General features: G+C 40.4%; 1 protein-coding gene and 1 non-coding gene across 2 annotated transcripts in view; one reads left to right on the plus strand and one right to left on the minus strand.

Moving 5' to 3' along the window:
* Positions 1-8,195, plus strand: part of LOC138057020 (uncharacterized) — a 10,756-nt gene extending 2,561 nt beyond the window's left edge. Inside the window, exons 2-3 of the mRNA XM_068903024.1 lie at positions 825-2,003; positions 6,653-8,195. Of these exons, the coding sequence (XP_068759125.1) occupies positions 825-2,003; positions 6,653-7,124 (1,651 nt within the window). The 3' untranslated portion in view covers positions 7,125-8,195. The remainder of the gene's footprint in view (positions 1-824; positions 2,004-6,652) is intronic.
* Positions 8,196-11,235: 3,040 nt separating this feature from the next.
* Trnas-gga (transfer RNA serine (anticodon GGA)) lies at positions 11,236-11,308 on the minus strand. The gene has a single exon. It is a non-coding gene; the product is annotated as a tRNA-Ser (tRNA).
* Positions 11,309-11,612: the final 304 nt, after the last annotated feature.

Here is an 11,612-nt window from a genome sequence, read left to right on the forward strand (position 1 = left end):
GCTAACGATAAAACTTCCCTTTAATCATCAATTTAACAATACCTAGAACCTTTTCCTCTTGATTAAGTATTGATATTGTCAGAAGATATTTGACTTGGCCACTCTCGAGACTAAAAGGTTATTATCACTGTACTTCTGACTCCATTTGGCTGGTTTTCTGGTTATTACTTGTTGAATCATTCGATTTGTTGTATACCTTGTACAATTAATGTCGCACTACTAACTGCAGATAAATGCATTTGGCAACTTACACTGACACAAAGTCTTATAAAATTAAATTACTGTACAGGTTTGAGTAGAGCATTCTGGGACTAGTATTTCCCGAATAATTTTTTTCCGGAAACTATCTGGAAACCATGTTTCCTCCAAGCAAATAAGAATGACTATCTGCTCCTGCACGTGCCACGTTTTTGAGACGCAGACGGCAAGCGGAAGTGAACATTTTGGATTCCAGGACAGTAGTGTCTCCCAGATTTTTAAACTAGACATCGCTAACAGAGAAAAATACTTACCAAAATGAATTTAGTTGTTTGAAGACAAGTTGAAAAAGGAAACAGCTCAATTTCAGTTGCCGTTCGCGTCTCAAAAACACAACCTCGTTCCTAGGGTCTCTCCCCTCTGCCTCCTTCGTCGAAGGAGGCAGAGAAGAGAGACCCTGGGAGCAAGGTTGTCAAAAAGGTTGCATGCTTTAGCTCCCCAACACTGCAGAAAAATGGAGCTGCATGCTTACGTAATACCATGAGGTAGCTATAAGGCGCCTTTCATAATTCTCCTCCAGTTAATCTGTGAGCTTGCTCAAAGGAGCCTTTAATTTTATTTCACAGTCGCCCTGATCGTGCGAATCTACACAACGGCGGTTTCGTTATTACTGAGGGAGGGGATGTAGGAAACTCTACCGAACCGATCCTCCCCACTGAGGCAGCTACTTATCAGACCAGCAGCTTGAGCCACACTGAAGCAAATACTGCCGTGGACTCAATTCACTGTGGTGATGGAGTCACTTGGCAGGTGACTGAACAGAGCCAACGTATGGCGGCAGGTGCTAACCAAGCCAACGGGCTGAGTGACGCTGTTGCTGGAAATGCTGTGCAAATGACAGGGTCAAGCCAATCAAATCAACCCAGTGAGACGATTGGTGGACCACACGACCGACTTTGTCAGAGTGGCTCTGCTGAGAGAGGTGGAGAAACGAGCGACCGGCGCCTGGCTGACATGACTATTGAGCAAGCCAGTGGAAGTAACTATCCTGTTATGGGCCATGACATACAGCAGGTCAGCCCTAATTGGCACGCTGCATCGGAGTATGTATTCAGAGTTCCCTCTAGTGAGGGTGCGCAGCAGATCAATGGGTTACCTGGAAACCATGTAGCGCAGGCATGTGAAATGGGCTACCTTCATCACGCTAATGGAGGCAACTGTCGAGGACTTATTAGCACCACTGACGCCAAGAAGGGTTATTATCACTGTACTTCTGACTATAACTATCCTGTTATGGGCCATGACGTACAGCAGGTAAGCCCTAATTGGCACGCTGCATGGGAGTATGTATTCAGAGTTCCCTCTTGTGAAGGTGCGCAGCAGATCAACGGGTTACCTGAAAACCATGAAGCGGAGTCTGTTGCTAAAGAAGCCGATGGATTAAGCGTCCACAGAGTAGAACGTGGGTGTCAGGCATGGGAAATGGGCTACCTTCATCACGCTAATGGAGGCAACTGTCACTGGTATGGAACAGCTCCAAGGGAGGCTCCGCCCTTCCTCATCGGAGATGTGACATGCTTGCCATTGCAGGAACAAGGTGAAGGATATGCAGCACCACTGGGGCCAATTCTTTTTTCTGATGTCCAGCCATGGTCATCAGTCTACTTTGCACCATGGGACACCATGGGATGGTATGTCCTGCCAGTCGAACCCAATTTAGTGTCTTCTGAGGGGAATGCAGAAAAGCCCATAGTGCATCGCTGCAGTACAAAGGAGACAAGACAATGGCGACAGCAACTCGCAAGGCAAGTGGCACATCTCAATTACCAATAATAAGTAATAGTAATAGGACTGAGTGGAGTATGATTCAGGGAGTAATCATGCGAGTTATTTGCGCGCGACGCCGATTTGAAATTATGAGCCCGATTACCCCTGAATTGTAGGACACAAAGTCCTATTACTAATAAATCGTAACTGTAACAAAATGCGAGAAATCATAACAAAATTCGAGGATAAAAATTTTGTGTGAAAAAGTTAAAATTATATTCAATCTGTTTTGCAAACATTTGGAAAACAGCAAGAAAGACCCCATCCAAGTGCATGTGACAGTGACTGACTCGAGAATGGTGCAGGGGTCTAATTACAGGTATCCAGTTGGGAGTTGTTCAAATTGGATACCTGCTTTTGGACACCCACGTGATCGCGGGCCAATTACGAAACAAATTGGCACATACAGAACCAATCAGATTCCAGAATTTTGTAATAGTTACGATTATAATAATATTAGTAGTAGTAATAATAATAATAATAATAAGAAGAAGAAGAAGAAGAAGAAGAAGAAGAAGAAGAAGAAGAAGAAGAAGAAGAAGAAGAATAGTAATAATAAGAAGAAATCCTCAGTAGCAAATGTCAAATGTGGGAAGCAAGTCTTTGATGGAGCCAAAGTAAACCTGGAGGTGACAACGGCGATTGCAAGTTTAAAGGAAGGAGAGCAGTATAAGTTTTTGGGTGTATTAGAGAGCCTGAAACAGGAAGACACAATGGCCTTGAAGATTGCTGCTAAGAAATGTATCCAGGGAGTATCTGTCAGTTGGTCCAGTCCACTTTCAGACTGGAACAAAGTCAAGTCCACAAATAAATTTGCTCTGTCTCCATTCATGTATTTGATGTGGACCCAAACATGGCGTCTGGCAGAGCTCAGACAAATCGACGGACAAGTAAGGAAGATCATCGTCGCGAATGGAGGGTGACACCCAAAAATTTTAAATGTAACCCTTTACTTGCCAGGGAGCATCGACCGAAGAGGCTCAAGGTCAGTTTAACAGGAATACAAACTGACTAAGATCAAAGCAGCAGGAAACGATAGGAACGATAGGAAGCGTCCACATGTTCGACGAGAAGGCAAGTGAGCGAGGACATCAGTCCTTTGCTAAAGATGTTGTCACGTTTGCTAGAGAACTTGATCTTGAATTGAATCTTACGTATCCTCAGTCTTTGTGCTCTAAAGTGGGGATGGGGTGGGGGGGGGGGGGGGGGGAATGAAATCCCAAGGAAGCAGGTCAAAGAAGCCTTGAAGAAATCAGTGGTCAGTGGTTAGCAAGTTAAAGTCAGAAGTAGAAGACCAAAAGTGGGAGGGAAAGGTATTAGCAAGCAGGTGGAAGGATGAATACCTAGACAAAAAGTGTTTTGAGTGGATGAACTACTGCACCAACCCATATGATAACTGGCGTTCAAGACCTGTACCCACAGCTTTTACCCACAAAGTTGTACACTGGGAAGAAGATTAAAACAGCAAATCATCAAGATTGCACTAAGCCTTGTCGTATGTGTGGCAAGGGCCAAGAGAGTGTCCCGCATGTGTTGGCGGGGTGCAGTGCTATCGTTCAAACCAAATACCTACAAAGACACAACAGCGTCCTTAGAATCTTTTTCTTAGAGATTCAAAGCAAACACAACCTACTACCAAGAGAGGAGTATGCGTGGTATAAACGATTCAGTCCAAAGCCAGTCTACGAGAACGAAGAACTCAAAGCTTTGTGGGATGTATCTCTGTTTGCCGAGCGAGTAGAAGTTCGAGGAAATCGCATCGACGCGCAAGTCATTGATAAAGTGAAGAAAGAAGTAACCCTGATCGAGATGAGTTGCCCGTGGATGGGAAATTGACAGATGAAGACGGAGGAGAAAATGCGAAAGTATGGTCCACTCAGATGGGAACTCAAGCTGCAATATCCAAGATATAAAGTTTCTCAGCACAACATCAGCATGGATGTACTGGGTGGTTATTCAAAAGAAGTGAGTAAGTCAATCAAGTTCTTGGTAGGAGACAGGTGAGACTTGGTCCTGAAGCAGATGCAGAAGGCAATGCTGGCATGCACTCTGAACATTGCAAGGAACTTAAACTTTTTGAACACTGAACAATTGCATAAGAAAGGCAAAGATGAACATTTAGGTATTCTTAAAGGCCGTAGACATTATTAGGGATTTTTAATTACCTTTTCTTTTTTTTTTTTTTTTTACAACGATCTATGAGAAAGAAGATTTAAGATTTTTAGATACACAGATCAATCGTTAGGATTTTTACATTTAGATTCTTGGATATACTTTTATGTAGGATATATAACATCGATAGAGTATTGAATTTTTTTTTTTTTTAGGGATTAGCAGGAATTGGTTACGCTTTTTGGGCGCCCAAATTTTGTAATAGGTTTGCAAACAGATGTTTCAATAAACTGCAAATAATAATAATGACTGCTGGTTGTGTTATGTAAAAAGGCTTTATCCCAGCCAAAAACATCACTGACTAGACGGACCAATAAGATCACTTTTCTACTGACCGATCAGGTCAGAGTTTATTATTTAAGATTCACTGACTCTACACAAATCACTTGACTCTAAGGATGAAAATTGCTTCCGTGAAGGTTGTCAAAACGGCAGTTGATGTCACCAACAATTTCAATGTCAGTCAGTCACCAAAAACAGTTCTCAGGACTACACTCACCCGGACGATCTAATTTCATCGTCTCAAATCATTTGCTAATTAGATTTTGTGCATATGACACAAATGTTTTTATTAGGTTTGAAAATGATGAAGAACGGCGTTTATTTTATTGTGATAGCTCTCTTCGTTGCCGAGTTATTCAAGATTTTGATTTATGCAAATGAGATGACTTGTGACGTCACATAGTGGACACAAAATGATGTAAAATCACAAAAAATGGAATATCTCTGAAGAGGTTTTCTGAATAGACCTGAAACTTTTTGCAGTTCTTAAACTCATTACAAAGTTCTATGATATGTTCCACTGTGACGTTTCCATAGCAATGCAATGGGCTCCAGGCCCTCTCCATCCAAAGGGTAAAATCAGAGTTTCCCTCCCCAATAAGGGTTATTTGCTCTTGATATTCATTCAGTGGGTGCGAGCGAATATGGACATTACACAGCATAAGCATAAGGAAGTCTGTTAGACTCTGGAGCAACAAATAAGGTATTTTTCATTTCGGGAAGGTAGAGGTCTGGTGAGGAATCTGTCGTTATGGTGACATCATAATCACTATCACAATGTGTAGTTTTGGCAGCACATCAACCCTGCAAAATTTCAACCCTGCAGACTTAATAGTTTCAAAGATATTCCATTTTTTGCGATTTTACATAATTTTGTCACCACTATGTGACGTGACAAGTCCTCAAATTTGCATAAATCAAAATCTTGAATAATTCGGCAACCACGAGTGCTATTGCAATAAAGTAAACGCCATTCTTCATCATCTTGAAAGCGCTTTCGAACAAGCTAATAAAAAAAATTGTGTCATATAGTATGTGTCATATGTTATAGTATGACGTTTTGACCGCTCTTTGGTTGTTATCAAGTAGGTGGAAAGAAAAAAAATGGGCGTATATATAGAAGTTACAGAAACCGCAAAAAAGCGGCCCTATGCCCCATTGGGGGCAATAAGGACTAATATATAAGTAAAAAAGCTTAAAAGAAGCTCACTTAAATATCATGAGTTGTAAATGAAGAATAAAGATGCCGAAAAAAAAGCTAATTAAAGTGAAACGTTAGCAAATGCTAAGATTTTAAATTAGTTCGTTTTTGACCGTAGAATGGTCAAAACGTCGTAATTTATTATTTGTTTCAGTTGCTAAAAATTAATGAAGTACAACAAGGAATTCTGTCACTTATGTCAAGAAACGCTCGTAATTCGATGTACACCTGATTTCTACACTTCAACACTGTGTCCCTTCCGAGTCGGTCTAAACCATGATTTACCACAATAAGAAGGGGGAGGGCGTGGAATGTACCGCTTGGCGTTATTTTTTTTTTTCTTGAGGGTAAATGCAGCTGTTTATTTTTACGGAAGGTAGAAATGATCCTCCCACTTTAATAACTGGCGAATTTAAGCAACTGTCTCTTAAAGTGCGACGATTACTTTTACCTTTCGTTGGTGATCCGCACTTCAAATTCTTTCATTCATTAGTCCTTTCACGGGATCACATCAGCCCAACAAAGTGACCTGCTCCCAACTGAGTGGCTTCATAGCTCAGTTGCATTGTTGAGCATTGCACTGGCATCGTAGAGGGTCATGGGTTCGAATCCCGTTGAAGCCACCTGAATTTTTCAGATGTCTATAAGAGACAATTGCTTAAAAGTAATTGTCCTGTTAAGTGCGAGAATCACCTCTCAATTTTTGTCTATAACCCGCTCTTTAAATACACCTTTCTTTCATGTTTATCTTCAGTTGCGGACTGGAGTTTAAGGGACAGTTTGTGACTTTGTTGTCTGTATTCCCGGACACTAGTAATGTTGGGGTTGGTGGAGGCTTATCAAAATCGTCGTGCATCCAGTTAAATACCTGAGGAAGTCAGAGGGAATAACCTTTCGTTTTCTTGGTCATGACTTATTGAAAAGTCCTGAAGTGATGGGGCTTTTTATTAATATCTAATAATCATGTTGCAGGTCAAACCCGAATCAGGCTCGAAAAAAGAAAAATGCACGGAACCTATCATTCACTGTAAAAATAACCGGGGTTAATCAACATCGCAAAAACGAGAGACCATTCTTCACTTATGCAGTGTGCAATGATCACCAGGAAAAGCTGGTACGCATAAGAATTCACCCAAATGGCATAGACGGTGGAAGAGGCAGATATGTGGCACTGTTCATTCATTTGATAAAAGGAAAATACGATAATCTCCAAGTTTGGCCTTTGGCCGGGACAATCACTGTTAGCGTCTTAGATCAGAGTGGTTCCTTGCCCCCTCGCGACATCATTCGGATCATACAAGCAAATCCTCGCGTGGCGGCCTTCAAACGGCCCAGTGGAACCCTTTGGCACGGCTACGAAAGATTTGCTCGCATCAAGGAGTTCTTTGGTCCTCGATATGTGAAAGAGGATGAATTGTTCTTAAAAATAGAGTATTCGAGGTAATGATTGATACACCCAGAAGGTACTGCCATGAACTATTTTTCTCAAAGCGATTTTATTTTACCATAGATTGCACGAACTTAGTCTTTATAGTGTTTATAAAGATGCAAATATGTGTCGAAAGGTAGTTCTATCTTTAACTGTTTTAAGTGCAATTGATTGATACATTTCGGGAGTGTTTACATGGATAGTGGTGTATGGTTCATCCTGGAGCTATTTGGCTTCCAATTCAGTTTGAATGAAAAAAGTTGTATTTGGCCTGTACGTAAAGATGTTTCTAGTGATAACATCTTCCTAGCTGGGAGATAGGAACATCCTACCACCTTGTAACTTGAACCACTTTCAATCCGTGAAATCCTGCTGAAAAGGGTAAAGACAAGTATGGCCGTGGACGAACGAGCTTCAATCTACTTCAATTACAAACCCTTACCCATACCGAAGTCATTGGATGTAAGCCACTTGAAAAGTAGTTTGTTTTCTGGCATCTTCCAAATCCAGGATTTTTTTTCTATCCATGTAAACAGTCTCATAATAGATGATAAATGAAGGTTGTCTCTCTAAAAGAGATTTAGCGGCACGTAGTTAAGAGTCCTTATACCTCGAATTGTGACTTCGCCAGTTAAGATCTCAAAGTACATTGCTGTTGAAATATTTAAGGATCAGGCTTTTAGATACAGTATTTAAAATTCACAACAGTGTCTCGGAACAGATCATGGGGTGGACTGGAGAGCAGTGTAAGTGACTCAACAAGCGTGTCTTTATCACATTTCATGGCGGTAATGTTTTTACGCGTTACTGGGTGACTTTACTTATTTTATTTTGTTTTCTCCATACAGTAGTACAACACTTGCTATTACAAATATTAAATAGAAAATAGAAAACTGAGTAGAGAAGGGCATGGTATAGTAAACTAGTTAGCTATTGACATTTCCGTAAAAATACCAATTTCTAGTGTTTTTCAATGAAGATTGTATCTTTCAAAACATTATTCCTTTTGCGTTTTTTGAGCACATTTTCGCGAACTTTTGCAAGTTTTTATAATGTAAATGCTGGTGACTTTATTAAAACAAATTCACCGCATGCATGGAGTACATCTGTTTAAAAAGACCGTTCCTTGCGAGGCGCTACAAACTTTTACCCGCCTGTTTCTCAGCCAAACGCCCGTTTAAGAGGTTTAAGCGTTTGTTCAATATGCATTCAGCTTTTTGTTGAATCAATATTCGGAGGCGTTTAATTTGAAAAAGGTGGTTTGATATGGTTTGATGTGCAGAAAATGCTGAAGAAGTGTAGAATCAAGTTTAGACTGATTTAAAGTTCCGCACAACATTGGTTCATTGGTTCAACATGTTGAAAAACGTTGAAACGTTTGCAGAAAACGGGCATGCTCTCATCTGACTTATAGAAAATTAAATGTGCTCTCCATCTCTTATGGATGGGAGGGCCTGGGTTATTCTTTCTAGTCCCTGGCAATCAATGCGTTGGCGTCAGCGAGATGTTCCAGCGGACACCGGAAAAGTTAGCTTTGCTTTTGCCTTCGTCTTTTGTCCAACCTCCGCTCAAAACCTTTTCTGAACGAATTTAGGTCAAGTGTTAAACAAACCAACAACGTCACCAACAAAAGTAGAGGATAAGATAAGATTTTTACCGCCACAAACAGTCAAACAGGGAAATTTTGATCGAAAATCATTGTTTCATCTTATTATGGCGAAGTGAAACTGACACCAGTATGTCCTCACAAATTCTGGAAAGCTATTGGCCACATTTTGAAAGGGCGTCTGCATAGCGTCAATTATGGACCGAAAGAAATATATATGGCAATGAAGCAGCCTAGCCTGCCTCGTTAGCATTAGTAAAATAGGCCATTTTCGAAATATCAAATATTCAGCTTGATAGGTCTTGATAGTGAGGCAGTGAGGACAAAAACAATAGAAACAAGTTGGAATGAATTTGAAAAATATTTGCACATCATCCACTTTCCTTTGTCTTTGCATTGTTCTCAGAACCTCTCTTTCAAGCTGAATTTTAATATATCGAAAAAAGTTAATTACAAGAATTTTTGGTGAAAAACGCGGCTATTAAGCACAATTAGCACAAATATATATAAAAGAAGAATTTAGTGGCGATCATTTTTGTATTGGGTGTATAAAAGCGCAAAAACGGACAAATGCACTAAATGTCATAGCGGTATTAGCCTGCGCAGCCGGCGTGATGTTTTCCGCGTCACCAGATCACCATAGCGAGTGGCGGCGAAGCCAACTCCTACTCGTCACTATACCACTCGCGGCCAAAACACAACCAAAGATCTTCTCGCGCGTGCTGAAAATATTTTGCGATAAAATATCCCGCCAGCTAGTTAGGCTATCGCAGTGTTATATGCAACGTCAAGACCCACAATACTGAGCTAGCGTAGACCTCCACATTGATCCGATGTCACTTTCATCAATATACGGGTTTAACAGTTTCTTCCGAGATCGTTTGGTGCAAACAAAGGGAAATAAGGTATAAGAAAGCGAATTCTCCACATTTGGCCCTAATTCGATAAAAAATATTTGAAATATATCGTTAGTTCTCTGTCATACTCCGTGCTTTGTTTTTTTTCAAGGTCGACACGACATTGGTCGGTTGGTGTAAAAAAGGACCACGTGGTCGTGCAAAACTACAGATGAAATCATCTACATAGCTTGGACGCTATTTAAAATAAATTTAAGTAATTATCTTGGAAGACAGGGATACGCGCTCTTGCCTTGTATTCTCTTGGTTCTAGTTCACATGTAACAGAATAAGAAAAAGCGGAATTTGTCTTACATCAATCTTCAAATATAGGGGAAACGTTAACCAGGTGGTTAATGATCTATTGTGCAAAGCTTATGGCAACTAGGGAGACATCCTTTCTAGCCTGAATTTCTTGTTTCGTGCAGGCATTTACTATCGATGTAACCTTCGATCAGTTGTACTTTTCTTTGGAGAAGGCTAGAAAAGGTAGGCTTTCGCGCCCTCTCTAAGGAAGAGTACGTCTGATTGCAGGTTACTATCGATGTTGCCAGCATATTTTTTCGGAATAATTCGGAAAAGAGAGAACACGTTTTGCACTTTCCATCAAAGCAGCACTAAGCCTGTTTCTCGAACGAATTCTACCTCAGTTATTTAATGGCTTTCAACAATACATGCTTCCTACACAACGTTCTGGAAGTAAGTTGCTTTAGTAGACCGTGAGTGCTTTCGTTCTCAGTTTGCTTTTACCTCGTCAACACTGTCCTCGAGAAAGAAAAGCCGTCATACATTAGGATTGGCCAAAACGAAAGTTACCTGGAACGCTGCTTAACTCTGGTTGGACGATCACCTGTTTTTCTTTCTCTTTACAAAACATTAATAGAAAGGACAAGGAGACCTCCATATATACTATCAAGATTTACGAGAGAGGTGTCCTCACAAAATCAGACAGCTGTAAATGGGAAATAAAAAGGACAAAAAAGAAACTTTCTCGGAAAATTATTGTGGTTTTGTGGTCTTTTAAACCTTGATCAGCTGTTCCTCGATTTTGCTTCCTATCGTCGAGTTCCTTGGGTTACCTATGGGGTGACTGTTTGCGTAGCCTCGTTCCCAGGGTCTTCTCAGCTTTCAACATGGCGGCGACCATGGCGGATTCCTTGTTGATCGCTTGTTTCAGGTATAAACGATTATTTCATGTTCTAATGTCTTTTGTAGGAAATGTTTTTGACTCTGTATGGTATTTCATGGCTGTGGACTAACCTCCTAAAACAAATTTAAACGGTCCATGAATGAAAGAATTTACTCGTAAGAAAGTACAATTTTACGTGATTGCATCTGTTACTATTAGCAGTTTATGAAATAATTAATAGTAAAGGGGAACCTCCACTTTTACAGGAAATTTGGAATTCAGTTGTTGAAAAGAATTAATAAGGTTCCAGTTTCACCGGAATATCTTGCTGGGAACAACTTCAGCTGCTTGCAATTGGAAGTTTCCACCATATTAGATTTTGTAAGCAATTTGACCTCAAGTATAATGACTATAAGAAATCAAGTGAAGCTATGATCTTCGCAGTTATGAACGCAATTTTTACAATTGAATTGATAGAGAAGCCTGAAAAATTCAGGATTTCAACGGGGTTTGAACCCGTGACCTCGCAATTCCGGTGCGACGCTCTAACCAACTGAGCTATGAAGCCACTGACGTTGGGAGCTGGTCATTTGTGGGTTCTTATGATCGAGTGAGGAATGAATCAATGCTGAAATGGTATATGAAATGAATCATTCATGAACTGCGGATATGAAATCAAGTGAAGCTATGATCATCAATCTATGATCAGCTATGATCAGCTATGCTAGCTATGATCTATGATCATCAGTCAAGGTATGATCATAGTGAAGCTATGATCATATACCATTTCAGCATTGATTCATTCCTCACGAGATCATTAGAACCCACAAATGTGTCTTCAATTCTTTACATATATCTAAAATTCCTCACAC

The sequence above is a fragment of the Montipora capricornis genome, chromosome 7 (genome assembly GCF_036669925.1).
Source record: "Montipora capricornis isolate CH-2021 chromosome 7, ASM3666992v2, whole genome shotgun sequence".
Classification (NCBI taxonomy): domain Eukaryota; kingdom Metazoa; phylum Cnidaria; class Anthozoa; order Scleractinia; family Acroporidae; genus Montipora; species Montipora capricornis.